At 40.7% G+C, this 11,975-nt stretch overlaps 1 protein-coding gene across 1 annotated transcript in view; it reads left to right on the forward strand.

Moving 5' to 3' along the window:
• The window catches only part of LOC122554722 (terminal uridylyltransferase 4-like), an 86,545-nt gene that overhangs the window by 25,179 nt on the left and 49,391 nt on the right, over window positions 1-11,975 (forward strand). The window contains exons 7-10 of the mRNA XM_043700098.1: window positions 905-1,031; window positions 5,042-5,161; window positions 7,699-7,929; window positions 8,730-8,904. Coding sequence (XP_043556033.1) covers window positions 905-1,031; window positions 5,042-5,161; window positions 7,699-7,929; window positions 8,730-8,904 — 653 coding nt within the window. The remainder of the gene's footprint in view (window positions 1-904; window positions 1,032-5,041; window positions 5,162-7,698; window positions 7,930-8,729; window positions 8,905-11,975) is intronic.

Genomic DNA, 11,975 nt, shown 5'->3' on the forward strand with positions numbered 1-11,975 from the left:
CTCCCCCCTCTCCTCCCTGACCTATCACCTTCATCTCCTTCCCCACTGACCTATTGTACTCTATGCTACTCTATCCCCACCCCCACCCTCCTCTAGCTTATCTCTCCACGCTTCAGGCTCTCTGCCTTTATTCCTGATGAAGGGCTTTTGCCCGAAACGTCGATTTTGCCTGTCCTCGGATGCTGCCTGAATTGCTGTGCTCTTCCAGCACCACTGATCCAGAATTAAATATCCCATGTCACTATTCAAAGAAGAGAGGAGAATGCTCCTTTTGTCTTTTCTTATATACCCCTCAACCAACCCTGGCATGATTATCTGACCATTTATCTCATTGCTATTTGTATAGATTTTTGATGCATAGATTGGCTGCAATATTTGTCTATTTTTCAACATTGGTTAAATTTCAATATTTGCATTGGCTGTAAAGTATTTTAGGATCTCTTGATATCATGGAAAATGCAACATAAATGCAAATCCTTGAATTTGTGCTGTTATTCAGTTTTGTCTTATAGGTTTAAGCCTGATGCTGTAAATTGCAGCCCCACAGTTAGCCGCAATTGACTTTTCTCCTATCCCCTCCTCATTGACGACATTCAAACTGTCTGGTTCATAAAAGAGTCTAATGACCCAAGTTAAAATCATCTCCATGTATGCAGAATATACAGCATAATATTACAGGAGGTGCAGTGGGTAGAATTTACTAGCCAGTTGTTTTCCTTCCATATTCTCAACTGAGCGTGGAGGAATAGTTGCATTCAAGTTTGAGATTCAACCTTGTAACAGCTAGTCAAATATTTAACAGTTGAATTAAAATGACTAAATCATGCAAAAATGAAATCAGTTTATTCTTTACAGTAATCTGTAGAAACAGTTTTCAGAGTGTTCTTATTCTTTTCATCAACAGTGGTCTGATTTGTAAAGTCAGTGCAGGGAACGATGTGGCCTGCCTTACTACTAACCTTCTAGCAGCTCTGTCCAAATTGGAGCCTCGACTGATCCCGCTAGTTCTAGCATTTCGATGCTGGGCAAGGGTGAGTATTTTGCTTCTCAATTAAATGTTTTGATTTAATCACAATGTATATGAAGACTGAGTCATTCTTGAGTTAGTCAAATGGGAGAGTGGCGCAATGGAGCATTCTTGTCTTTGAGTCAGCTGTTGGTTTAAAAGCTGCTCCAGGACTTGGGGCTGTAATTTAGAATGAATTCTCATTGCATTTTGGAAAGGTTGCATTGTCAGAGGACTAAAATTCAATACTACTCCATACATTATAATTGCCTCTGTAGCAATAATGAAATACTGTTGGCAGTATATTTCACAGTTAGCAGCAAAACAATAACCATCAGTACTGAGCTTGAAGAAAGCAACCCAAAACCATCTGGTGATCTCTATGGCTTGAATTTTCCCTTTCCTAGTATCATTTTGAGTCTGGTACTAAGTCAAAGGTATCTTTTAGTAATGGCTTCTCTTCCCATCTTTGTGACACCTCAGGAGCCTCCTAAGCATGCATAATACTAAAAACAAATTAGAGAACTGCAGATGCTGAAAATCAGAAACAAAACAGAAATTGCTAGAAAAGTAACAGGTCTGGCAGCATCTGTGGAGAGAAAGCAGAGGTAACATTTTGGTCCAGAGACCTTTCTTCAGAACTATATTTTTCCAGCAATTTCTGTTTTTGATCCTCAGCAAACATCTGCATACTGGACATTGGCAATGTTTTCCAGACACTAGTTCCATTTATATACAAGATACCATCTCTCCGTGTCCTCTCTCAGCCTTCCACAGGTCATCTACTATAAGAATACTGACCATAAGTCATAGGGGCAGAAATTAGACCATTCAGCTCATTAAGTCCACTCGGCCATCCAATCATGGCTAATAGGTTTCTCAACCCCAAGCTCCCACTTTCTCCCCATAACCCTTGATCCCCTTGCTACTCAAGAATCTATCTATTTCAGTCTTAAATATACTCAATGACCTGGCCTCCACAGCCTTCTGTGGCAATGAATTCCATAGATTCACCACTCTGGCTGAAGATGTTTCTCCTTCTCTCCATTCTAAAAGGTCTTCCTTTTACTCTAAGGCCATGCTCTCGGGTCCTAGTCTCTCCTACCAATGGAAACGTCTTCCCAACATCTACTCTGTCTAGGCCATTTGGTATTCTGTATGTTTCAATGAGATCCCCCCCTCATCCTTCTAAACGCCATCGAGTATAAATTCAGAGTCCTCAAACATTCCTTATATGTTAAAGCTTTTCTTTCCTGGGACCATTCTCATGAGCCTCCTCTGAAAACGTTCCAGGACCAGTACGTCCTTCCTGAGATATGGGACCATACACCGCGCACAATACTCCAAATTGAATTTTCTCCATTTAGAAAATAGTCCATGCCTCTGTTTTTCCCACCAAACTGCACGATCTCACACGTTGTACTCCATCTGCCACTTCTTTGTCCACTCTCCTAATCTAAAACAGCAGCTAATGAACTTGAAAGACCCTACACAGACAACAATCAAAACTAATGTCATTTACAAAATAATGTGCAAGGACTGCGACAAACAGGTAGAAAACTAGCCACCTGGATATATGAACACCAACTAGCCACAAAAAGACATGACCCTGTCTCACTAGTATCCTTACATACGGATGAGGAAGGACACCACTTCGACAGGGACAACACATCCATCCTAGGACAAGCCAAACAAAGACACACATGAGAATTCCTAGAAGCATGGCATCCCAACCAGAACTCTACCACAAACACATCAAGTTAGACCTCATCTGCCACCCCCTGAGAAAAAGAATAGGAAGTGACTTCACTATAGGAAATGACATCACCAACCCAAAGAAACCCAAACATATAAATAGAAAGCAGGACTCCTCAGCAGTGCTTCGCCTGAGGCCCACTGAAGATGTTACCTAGTAGGACAACGAAACGTCAGGAAATGTACCTTCCAGCTCAGCGAGCAAACCTATATCCTGAACCTCAACCTGAGCTACAAAACTCTCCTAACTTGTCCAAATCCTTCTGCAGCCTCCCCACCTCCTCAATGCTATCTGTCCCTCTACCTATTTTTGTATCATCTGCAAACTTAACCAGAATGCCCTCAGTTTCTTCATCTAGATCATTAATGTATTAGGTGAAAAGTTGGTCCCAACACTGAGCCTTATGGAACACCGCTTATCACCTGCTGTTTAATATTGAGTTTTCGCTAGATAGTCATTGGAAAGATCACAAGCACTGGCATGACTTGCATATCCATGTAATTAACTTAATTTCCCTTCCTGACTGCTAAACCAAACTGAATCAGAGCTTACAACCTCTTTGGTCCCAAATTGATTTTCCGACCCCACTGCTTGCACTTCATGAAAAGCGCATAATACTGCCAAAATAAAATTGTCTGATCCTACCTCGCCTAACTTATTGTTGAACCTTATTAATACCTTTTTCTTTTCCAGATTTTACTTTTCAATATCCCTCCTAAATTCCATCATCTTAATCCATCACCTCACAAAATTTCTCCTTCCACACAACATAACGTTCAGTCAATGAAAAATTGTTTCTTTTATCTAATTCTGTGTTAAATTTCATCTTTAATCTTTATCCTTCACCTTCATCCTTCCTGAACTATATTAACCCCCAGACCCATAATATTTCAAATTTAAAATTCTGGCTCTTGTCTTTAAAACTCTCTGTGATCTCATTCTTGGCTATTTTCTTAACCATCTGCAGCTTATAACTTCTACTGAAATTCAGTATTGCTCTGCTGCTGCTGTGTTCTTCTACTCTCTAATGCAGTGTTAGAAGGTCTGAGTTCAGTTGCATAGGACCAATGCTGTCAAATTCTCTTAGAGTCATAGAGATGTACAGCATGGAAACAGACCCCTTGGTCCAACTGTCCGTACCGACCAGATATCCCAATCCAATCCAATCCCACCTGCCAGCACCCGGCCCATATCCCTCCAAACCCTTCCTATTCATATACCCATCCAAATGCCTCTTAAATGTTGCAATTGTACCAGCCTCCACCACATCCTGTGGCAGCTCATTCCATGCACGTACCACCCTCTGCCTGAAAAAGTTGCCCCTTAGGTCTCTTTTAACCCTAAACCTATGCCCTCCAGTTCTGGACTCCCCGACCCCAGGGAAAAGACTTTGTCTATTTATCCTATCCGTGCCCCTCATAATTTTGTAAACCTCTATAAGGTCACCCCTCAGCCTCCGACGCTCCAGGGAAAACAGTCCCAGCCTGTTCAGCATCTCCCTGTAGCTCAGATCCTCCAACCCTGGCAACATCCTTGTAAATCTTTTCTGAACCCTTTCAAGTTTCACAACATCTTTCCGATAGGAAGGAGACCAGAATTGCACGCAATATTCCAATAGTGTCCTAACAAATGTCCTGTACAGACGCAACATGACCTCCCAACTCCTGTACTCAATACTCTGACCAATAAAGGAAAGCATACCAAACGCCTTCTTCACTATCCTATCTACCTGCGACTCCACTTTCAAGGAGCTATGAACCTGCTCTCCAAGGTCTCTGTTCAGCAACACTCCCTAGGACCTTACCATTAAGTGTATAAGTCCTGCTAAGATTTGCTTTCCCAAAATGCAGCACCTCGCATTTATCTGAATTAAACTCCATCTGCCACTTCTCAACCCATTGGCCCATCTGGTCCAGATCCTGTTGTAATCTGAGGTAACCCTCTTCGCTGTTCACTACACCACCAATTTTGGTGTCATCTTCTGTGTTTCTGCTTGCCCATTTTGGACCATGCACTTGAAAATCAGTTTTTCTGCCTTAACATTTGTCCTTGTAACCATTCCTCTTTTGGCTTAGACTTCACTTTTTCTTAAATCTTTGAGAAGCACCTGCGCATTAAAAATTTTGCATAAAAATTGTGTAATAGTTCTCATTTTGCTTCATCAGCAGTTGTTAGATGATGAAACAATTCTTCACTGCCTAATTTTCGAAAATGTTATGTTATCATAAATTGCATTTACAATAGCTATTTCAAATCTTTCAAATTCTTTGTCATTCTAGGTGTGCCACATAGACTGTCAAGCAGAAGGTGGCATTCCCTCCTATTCATTTACATTGATGGTGATATTTTTTCTTCAACAAAGACAAGAACCTCTTTTACCAGCTTACTTGGGCTCATGGGTGAGGATCATTATATTTTTCCCTATGAGGTGCTCTCAATCTTCTGTTTTCCTTTGATTCATATCTAATCTTGTTTAGCTTTAAAAAAGGCATCAAACGACAAATCACTGGCTAACACCTTTCTCAAGTAGTAGCAGTATGTATATTTACATTCACATATTTTTGCTGAATTTCAATGTTATCAATCTTATCGAGGTCTGTAATGACTCTTAAAGCGGTCTGAAAAATGAGTTATGGCACATTTGTTGCAAAATCATGCGACTAGATCTCCCTTGATGTCAAGATCATCTCACTCAATCTTTTGCGCTTTTCGCAAGCAGCATAGCAAGGTTCATGCTAGGCAGTAGCAAGATGCCAATCGATGGGGTCTAATACACGTTAAATGTCTTGTTAACGCCACAACTTGCCTCGTTAATATTCACCCTGCTATTTTACCAAACACACCAAATAAGCTAGATGTCAGAAAAACATAACAAAGAAACCACAGTGAGCACCTTGGTGGATTCAGTTCATCACCTGTTCTGAAAAACATCCCATTCACTGACATCTCGGGGCAAACTCCATTGGCACTGGTCATATTCACCCATGTCCACAGACATTGGTGGCTGACATGTGCCAGCTTTTCAGAACCCTCATGGCACATCTCTGATCCACTTATAGGATACTTCTCCATTTCAGTGTTGCACCCTGGGCTGTTATTGTACTCATCCAGTAAGGACATTGTGCTTAGGGGCATGCACCCAGTTCATAAATTGCTCCAGGCTGCATCTCCTGGCTATTCGCATTGTTTCATAATACTCACTCAATCTAAGCTTAGCTTGATGCTTGCAGTATCCCTAGCATGCCTTTTTGTGCTTCGCCCCCTCAACCAGAGATGCCAAGCTCATATTACTGCTGTCTTGCCATACCTTTTAGCACAGATACAAAGCCAGAAAGTTTGTCAACAGGCTCCTTTGAGTGTTAGACTTAGGTCAGGGGTTTCCAGCACAAGGGCAGCCTCCAATACAAGTCCAGGCTCTGGCAGCGGTGGCCAGAGTCAGGATCCTTCCTTTTTAAAGGATAAGGAGCCAAATGATGGGCAGGACGTACCTGTCTTGAGCCCTCGATTCCTGATGAAAGGCTTTTGCTTGAAACATCGATTTTTCCTGCACCTCGGATGCTGCCTGACCTGCTGTGATTTTCCAGCACCACTCTAATCTTGAGCCTTTCTGTCCTAGCGTGGGCTATTTACCTCATGGATTGAATTAGAAGCAGGTATTACGGGAGATCAAAGTAATTAGATTAGATTAGATTAGATTACTTACAGTGTGGAAACAGGCCCTTCGGCCCAACAAGTCCACACCGACCCGCCGAAGCGTAACCCACCCATACCCCTACATTTACCCCTTTACCTAACACTACGGGCAATTTAGCATGGCCAATTCACCTGACTTGCACATCTTTGGAGTGTGGGAGGAAACCGGAGCACCCGGAGGAAACCCACGCAGACACGGGGAGAATGTGCAAACTCCACACAGTCAGTCGCCTGAGGCGGGAATTGAACCCGGGTCTCTAGCGCTGCGAGGCAGCAGTGCTAACCACTGTGCCACCGTGCCGCCCACAATGGTGCAGCTTTTCCTTTTGTTGCAGATGGGGAAGTGTCCTCAGTAAATGAGTAGGCAGCACATGCAGTAAACATGCAGGGTTAGTGGTGTCAGGGGTTAGGGTAGATGAGAGTGAGTAGCGCAAATGTTTCAGGCAATAATGATGGAACATGTTCCTTCGGGGGACATACATCAGAGATTGAGTGTGAGGTATCAGAGAGACGATGATGGCACTTAGGTTGACCGAGTGGAGAAGGACATTTACTGTCTTTCTACAGTGCTGGGCATTCCTCCAAATGGCTGAGACTGCACTAACTCAGACCGCAAAGTTGATGAGGCTGGCAGAGTCATACCCAGTGTAGATGCAAGAGGAGAAGGAAGTCCTATACTGGCACCACCCTGCTCAGCAGGATCTCCAGGACCTAGACCAAAAAGCTGGGTGCTAATTTTTCCCCCATCTGCAATGTCCAGAGCAGATGTCAGGAACTGGTCAGAGAGCACCTTTGGTCTGACAGTACTTGTTTCGGTGCATAATGGACTATTAAAGCTGATGCAGGAGCAGGTGATGTTGGTGAATTTCAGAATACCTGCTGAATATTCTGGGAATGGCCCATGGTAAGTTAGGGCAGAAATCAGAGGTGAGAGATGCCATCAGGGTGTGGTTCGTAACTTATGAGGCAGTTTTGGAAATGTGCACGAGAAAATTGCTAGGATTTGCAAACTGGACCTAGCCAAATAAAACATGAGATTCAGCCCAAGGTCATCGAGAAACTAATCTCAGACTGTGGCGCAAAATGGGTGGTATTGGATTGGCTGTATTTATCATTTTGGCACCATCAACTAAGATGAATTTCAGCCCTAGAGTTCTTCTTTAATGTACATTATTAACTGATCCACCTGTTTCAGTTTTGAGCTCATGGGAAAAGTTAATTTGTCACTTTTTTGGAATCCTAGATTGAAGGTTTTGACTTGAAACGAATTGATGAGTATCACCTGCAAGGCATACAGAATGATGAATATGTGTTGTGGGAGCACAAACCAGCAAACTCTGGAGAAACAAAAAATATGAGCAATGGAGACGGTAAAACCTTAAATAAAGCAGAGCATAGAAAATCTTCAAATAAAAAGATGGAAAGCAGTGAACCTCAGAACCAAAGTATTTCATCAAAAGAAAAGCAAGGCAAAGTAAGTGCAGTATATTCATTTCTAAAGCTAATTTGTGTACTATTATATATTCTCATTGAGATTTTTACTATTTATTTCGCAATGTAAGTGAATAGAGCTGAACATAAAATTATCTCAATGTTACTGTGTCATAGTATTAACTATGAAGTGCATATGATCTGAGGAAAATTGAATTGATGAAAACCTATCCCTAGATTAAAGGTTTGAACTTCCATCTAACATGGTTAGCATTGAAATTTCAAAAATCCATAATGTTCACACATGTCAACTCATGTTTGGAAACTCTTTTAAGGCGGTTGATAAAAAAGCTTGATGGAGGACTGTTTCACAGTATTGTCAAGGAGAAATTTATCAAGTGAAAAGTTGACCAGAATGACAAGTATAAATGAGAATTAAATCCAGCTAGCTAAAGTGCAAACTGTGAGCATAGCTAGAATCTATGGTTTTAGATCTTTACTATCTCTATATGTAGATATCATGACATAAACCAGTAATTACTGAAATTAGTTTTGTAATAAACTGTTATAGACTGACTCATAGCTTATTCTGTTTTAAAATACACACTTATAATTCTCAATTTTCTTATTGTACAGTTTCTGCTGAGATTTGGCCACTGTAGGGCCTAATTTGGAGGTAACTTTACGGTACCAAATAACTTTACAGTGAAGTTAGTTTAATTTGTTATGCTGACACAACTCTGATTTCTCCCTATTACTGCAAATTTAAATCAATCTTTTAATCACAGAGACTTGAAGAGACTTCTTATAAATCATTTATCATGCTTTTTCATTTCCTGTTAGGCTGCATTGACGTTTGGTTCAACACATCACGTTTCTCTTGGACACCTCTGGCTAGAATTACTGAAATTTTACACTCTAGAATTTGCATTGGAAGAGTACGTCATCTGTATACGGGTAAAAGATCTTGTAACAAGAGAGACTAAAAACTGGCCGAAAAGGAGAATAGCTATTGAGGGTGAGGAGAACACAAAATAACATTTAATCCGTAGAAAAAAAAATGGTACTGTGGTGCAATAGATAGTACATCGGACTGCTACTTAAAGCTGAGGCATTCACAGGTTCTGAGTTAAAGTCCGTGGATTGGAGTCATTCCTTTAATTTGGTCTTCTTGAGTGCAGTGGTAGTGTCCATACAGCTGAACTGGGAAGACTGGATTCAAGTCCCACCTACTCCAGAGGTTCAGTATAACCTCTCTGAAAAGGTTGATTAGAAAAATAGGTTAAGTTTAAAACATGTTTTTTAATTTCAAAAATGGTATAATCATTAACTTATTAAAGGTTAATTTTCTGATGAAGTAAATGGCTAACCAATTTCATTGTCCAAAATGATAACATGCTAAAGGACTGTTTGGTAGTGGAAATGAGTTTAAAAGGTTTTGAAAGGTACTAATTATGTTTAAGACATCAACGCAACAAATGAACCCTTTTGTACCATTTCCAGTCAGTGGCAGTTTGGTCCAGTAAATCGTAAAGTGTGGGTTCAAGACTCCCAGCAGGATTTCAGTTTGTAGTCTTAGTCAATTGCTTCAGCACCAAATTTAGCCAGAAGATTAATCTAACTCTTTAAGTATTAATGATGGTTTAAATTTGAAGATCAACCATGATTTTACTATGAATGACAGATCAAGCGAATAAGGCCGTGTGGCTACTCCTGTTTATGTTCTTAGCTATCAACATGCACATAACTTTTGTCATTTTTCTCATCAAGGTGAAAAGTCATTATCACTGAGGTCCTATTATTTAAAATATCAGTGTAAATCTGATTTACTGCACTGGTAGTATTTTTATGGAGAGATGCTGAATTTCCTTTTGACTGTCTATCTTAGAAGAAATTCCTCCTAATTTGTATCATAAATTTTTGTCTCACATCCCTCTAGCTGTGGGATTTTGCTGTCTGGTCCTAGACCCCCCCCCCCCCACAACAGGAAATAATCTTTCAGCATCTATCTCGTCAATCCATCAACGAATCTTTAATGTTTCAATTAAGTGACTCCTCATTCTTCTATACTATAATGAGTATAGGCCCAAACTACTCAATGTCTCCTTGTAAGAAAATTCTCCATGTCTGGAATCAACCTCACAAACCTTCTTTAGATTGCCTCTAATACCAGTATATCTTCCTTAGATAAGGGACCATAACTATTCACAGTATTCCAGGTGTGGTCTGACCAGTGCCTTGTATAGTTTTAGCATGACTTTAACTATTTATACACTGTCTTCTGTTTGAAATAAAGGCCAGTATTCCGTTCTCCTTCCTTAATATCAGCTGAACCTGGATGCTAGCTTTTTGTGATTAATGCACAAGGACCCCCATATCCATCTGCGATGCAATTCTCTTCAGTCTCTCTCCATTTAAATAATATTCAGCTCCTCTATTTCTCTTACCACAGCACATAATCTTATAATTGCCCAAATTATCTTTCATATGCCAAGTTTTTTTTGCCTACTGATTTAAACTGTCTATATCCCTCTTTGACCTTTTGTGTCATCCTCACTACTTGCCTTCCCACCTATTTTTGTGTCACCTGCAGACTTGGCTGTAGTACATTCACTTCCATCATCCAAGTCATTAATATATATTGTAACTAATTGCAGCCCCAGCACGGATCCCTGTAGCACTCCACTAGTTACAAATTGCCAACCTGAAAATACCCCTTTAATCCTAACTTTCTGTCTTCTACTAGTTAACCAATCTTCTCCCCATACTAAAATACTACTCCCAGCACCATGGGACTTATTATGTACCTTATGTGTGGTCTTATTAAAAACCTTTTGAAAATCCAAAGATATTACAATTACTAGTTCCCCTTATGTCTATCCTTTTTGTTACCATCCTGAAAGAATTCTAATAAATTTGTCAGGCATGATTCCCCCTCATGAAGACATGCTGACTGTGCTTTATTGTATTCTGAGTATCGAAATGCTGTGCTATTGCATCCTCTATAATAGATTCTAACATTTTCCCAATGACCTCTGTTAAGCTAACTGGATGTTAATTAGATGTTTTGTCTCCCTCCCTTTTTGAATAAAAGTGTTATGGGGCAGGCAGTGGTATTATCGCTAGAATGTTCATCCAGAGACATAAGTAATGTTCTGGGTTCAATTCTTGCCATGGTAGATAGTAGAATTTGAATTTATTAGGACCTTGAATCAAGAGCCTAATAGAACATGGAACTGTACATCACAGGAAGGAGATCTTCAGGCCATGATGTTGTGCTGAACATGACTCCAAATTAAACTAATCTCTTCTGTCTGCCCTTGATTCACATCCCTCCATTCCTTGCATGTTCTTTTACTTATCTAAAAGTCCCTTTAACATCCCTAATCTATCTGCACATCTAGATCATTAATCCATTGTAAATTGTTAGAAAAGCTTAATGGGTTCACTAATAAAGTCATAGAGATGTACAGCATGGAAACAGACCCTTTGGTCCAACCTGTCCATGCCGACCAGATATGCCAACCCAATCTAGTCCCACCTGCCAGCACCTGGCCCATATCCCTCCAAACTCTTCCTATTCATATACCCATCCAAATCCCTCCTAAATGTTGCAATTGTACCTGCCTCCACCACATCCTCTGGCAGCTCATTCCATACACGTACCACCCTCTGCATGAAAAGGTTTCCCCTGAGGTCTCTTTAATATATTTCCCCTCTCATCCTAAACCTATGCCCTCTAGTTCTGGACTCCCTGACACCAGGGAACAGCATTTGTCTATTTATCCTATCCATGCCTCTCATAATTTTGTAAACCTCTATAAGGTCACCCCTCAGCCTCAAACACTTCAGGGAAAACAACCCCAGCCTCTCCCTGTAGCTCAGATCCTCCAACCCTGGCAACATCCTTGTAAATTTTTTCTGAACCCTTTCAAATTTCTCAAGTTCCTTCCGATAGGAAGGAGACCAGAATTGCACGCAATATTCCAACAGTGGTCTAACAAATGTCCTGTACAGCCGCAACATGACCTCCCAACTCCTGTACTCAATACTCTGACCAATAAAGGAAAGCATACCAAACGCCGCCTT

Source organism: Chiloscyllium plagiosum, chromosome 11, assembly GCF_004010195.1.
Source record: "Chiloscyllium plagiosum isolate BGI_BamShark_2017 chromosome 11, ASM401019v2, whole genome shotgun sequence".
Taxonomy (NCBI): domain Eukaryota; kingdom Metazoa; phylum Chordata; class Chondrichthyes; order Orectolobiformes; family Hemiscylliidae; genus Chiloscyllium; species Chiloscyllium plagiosum.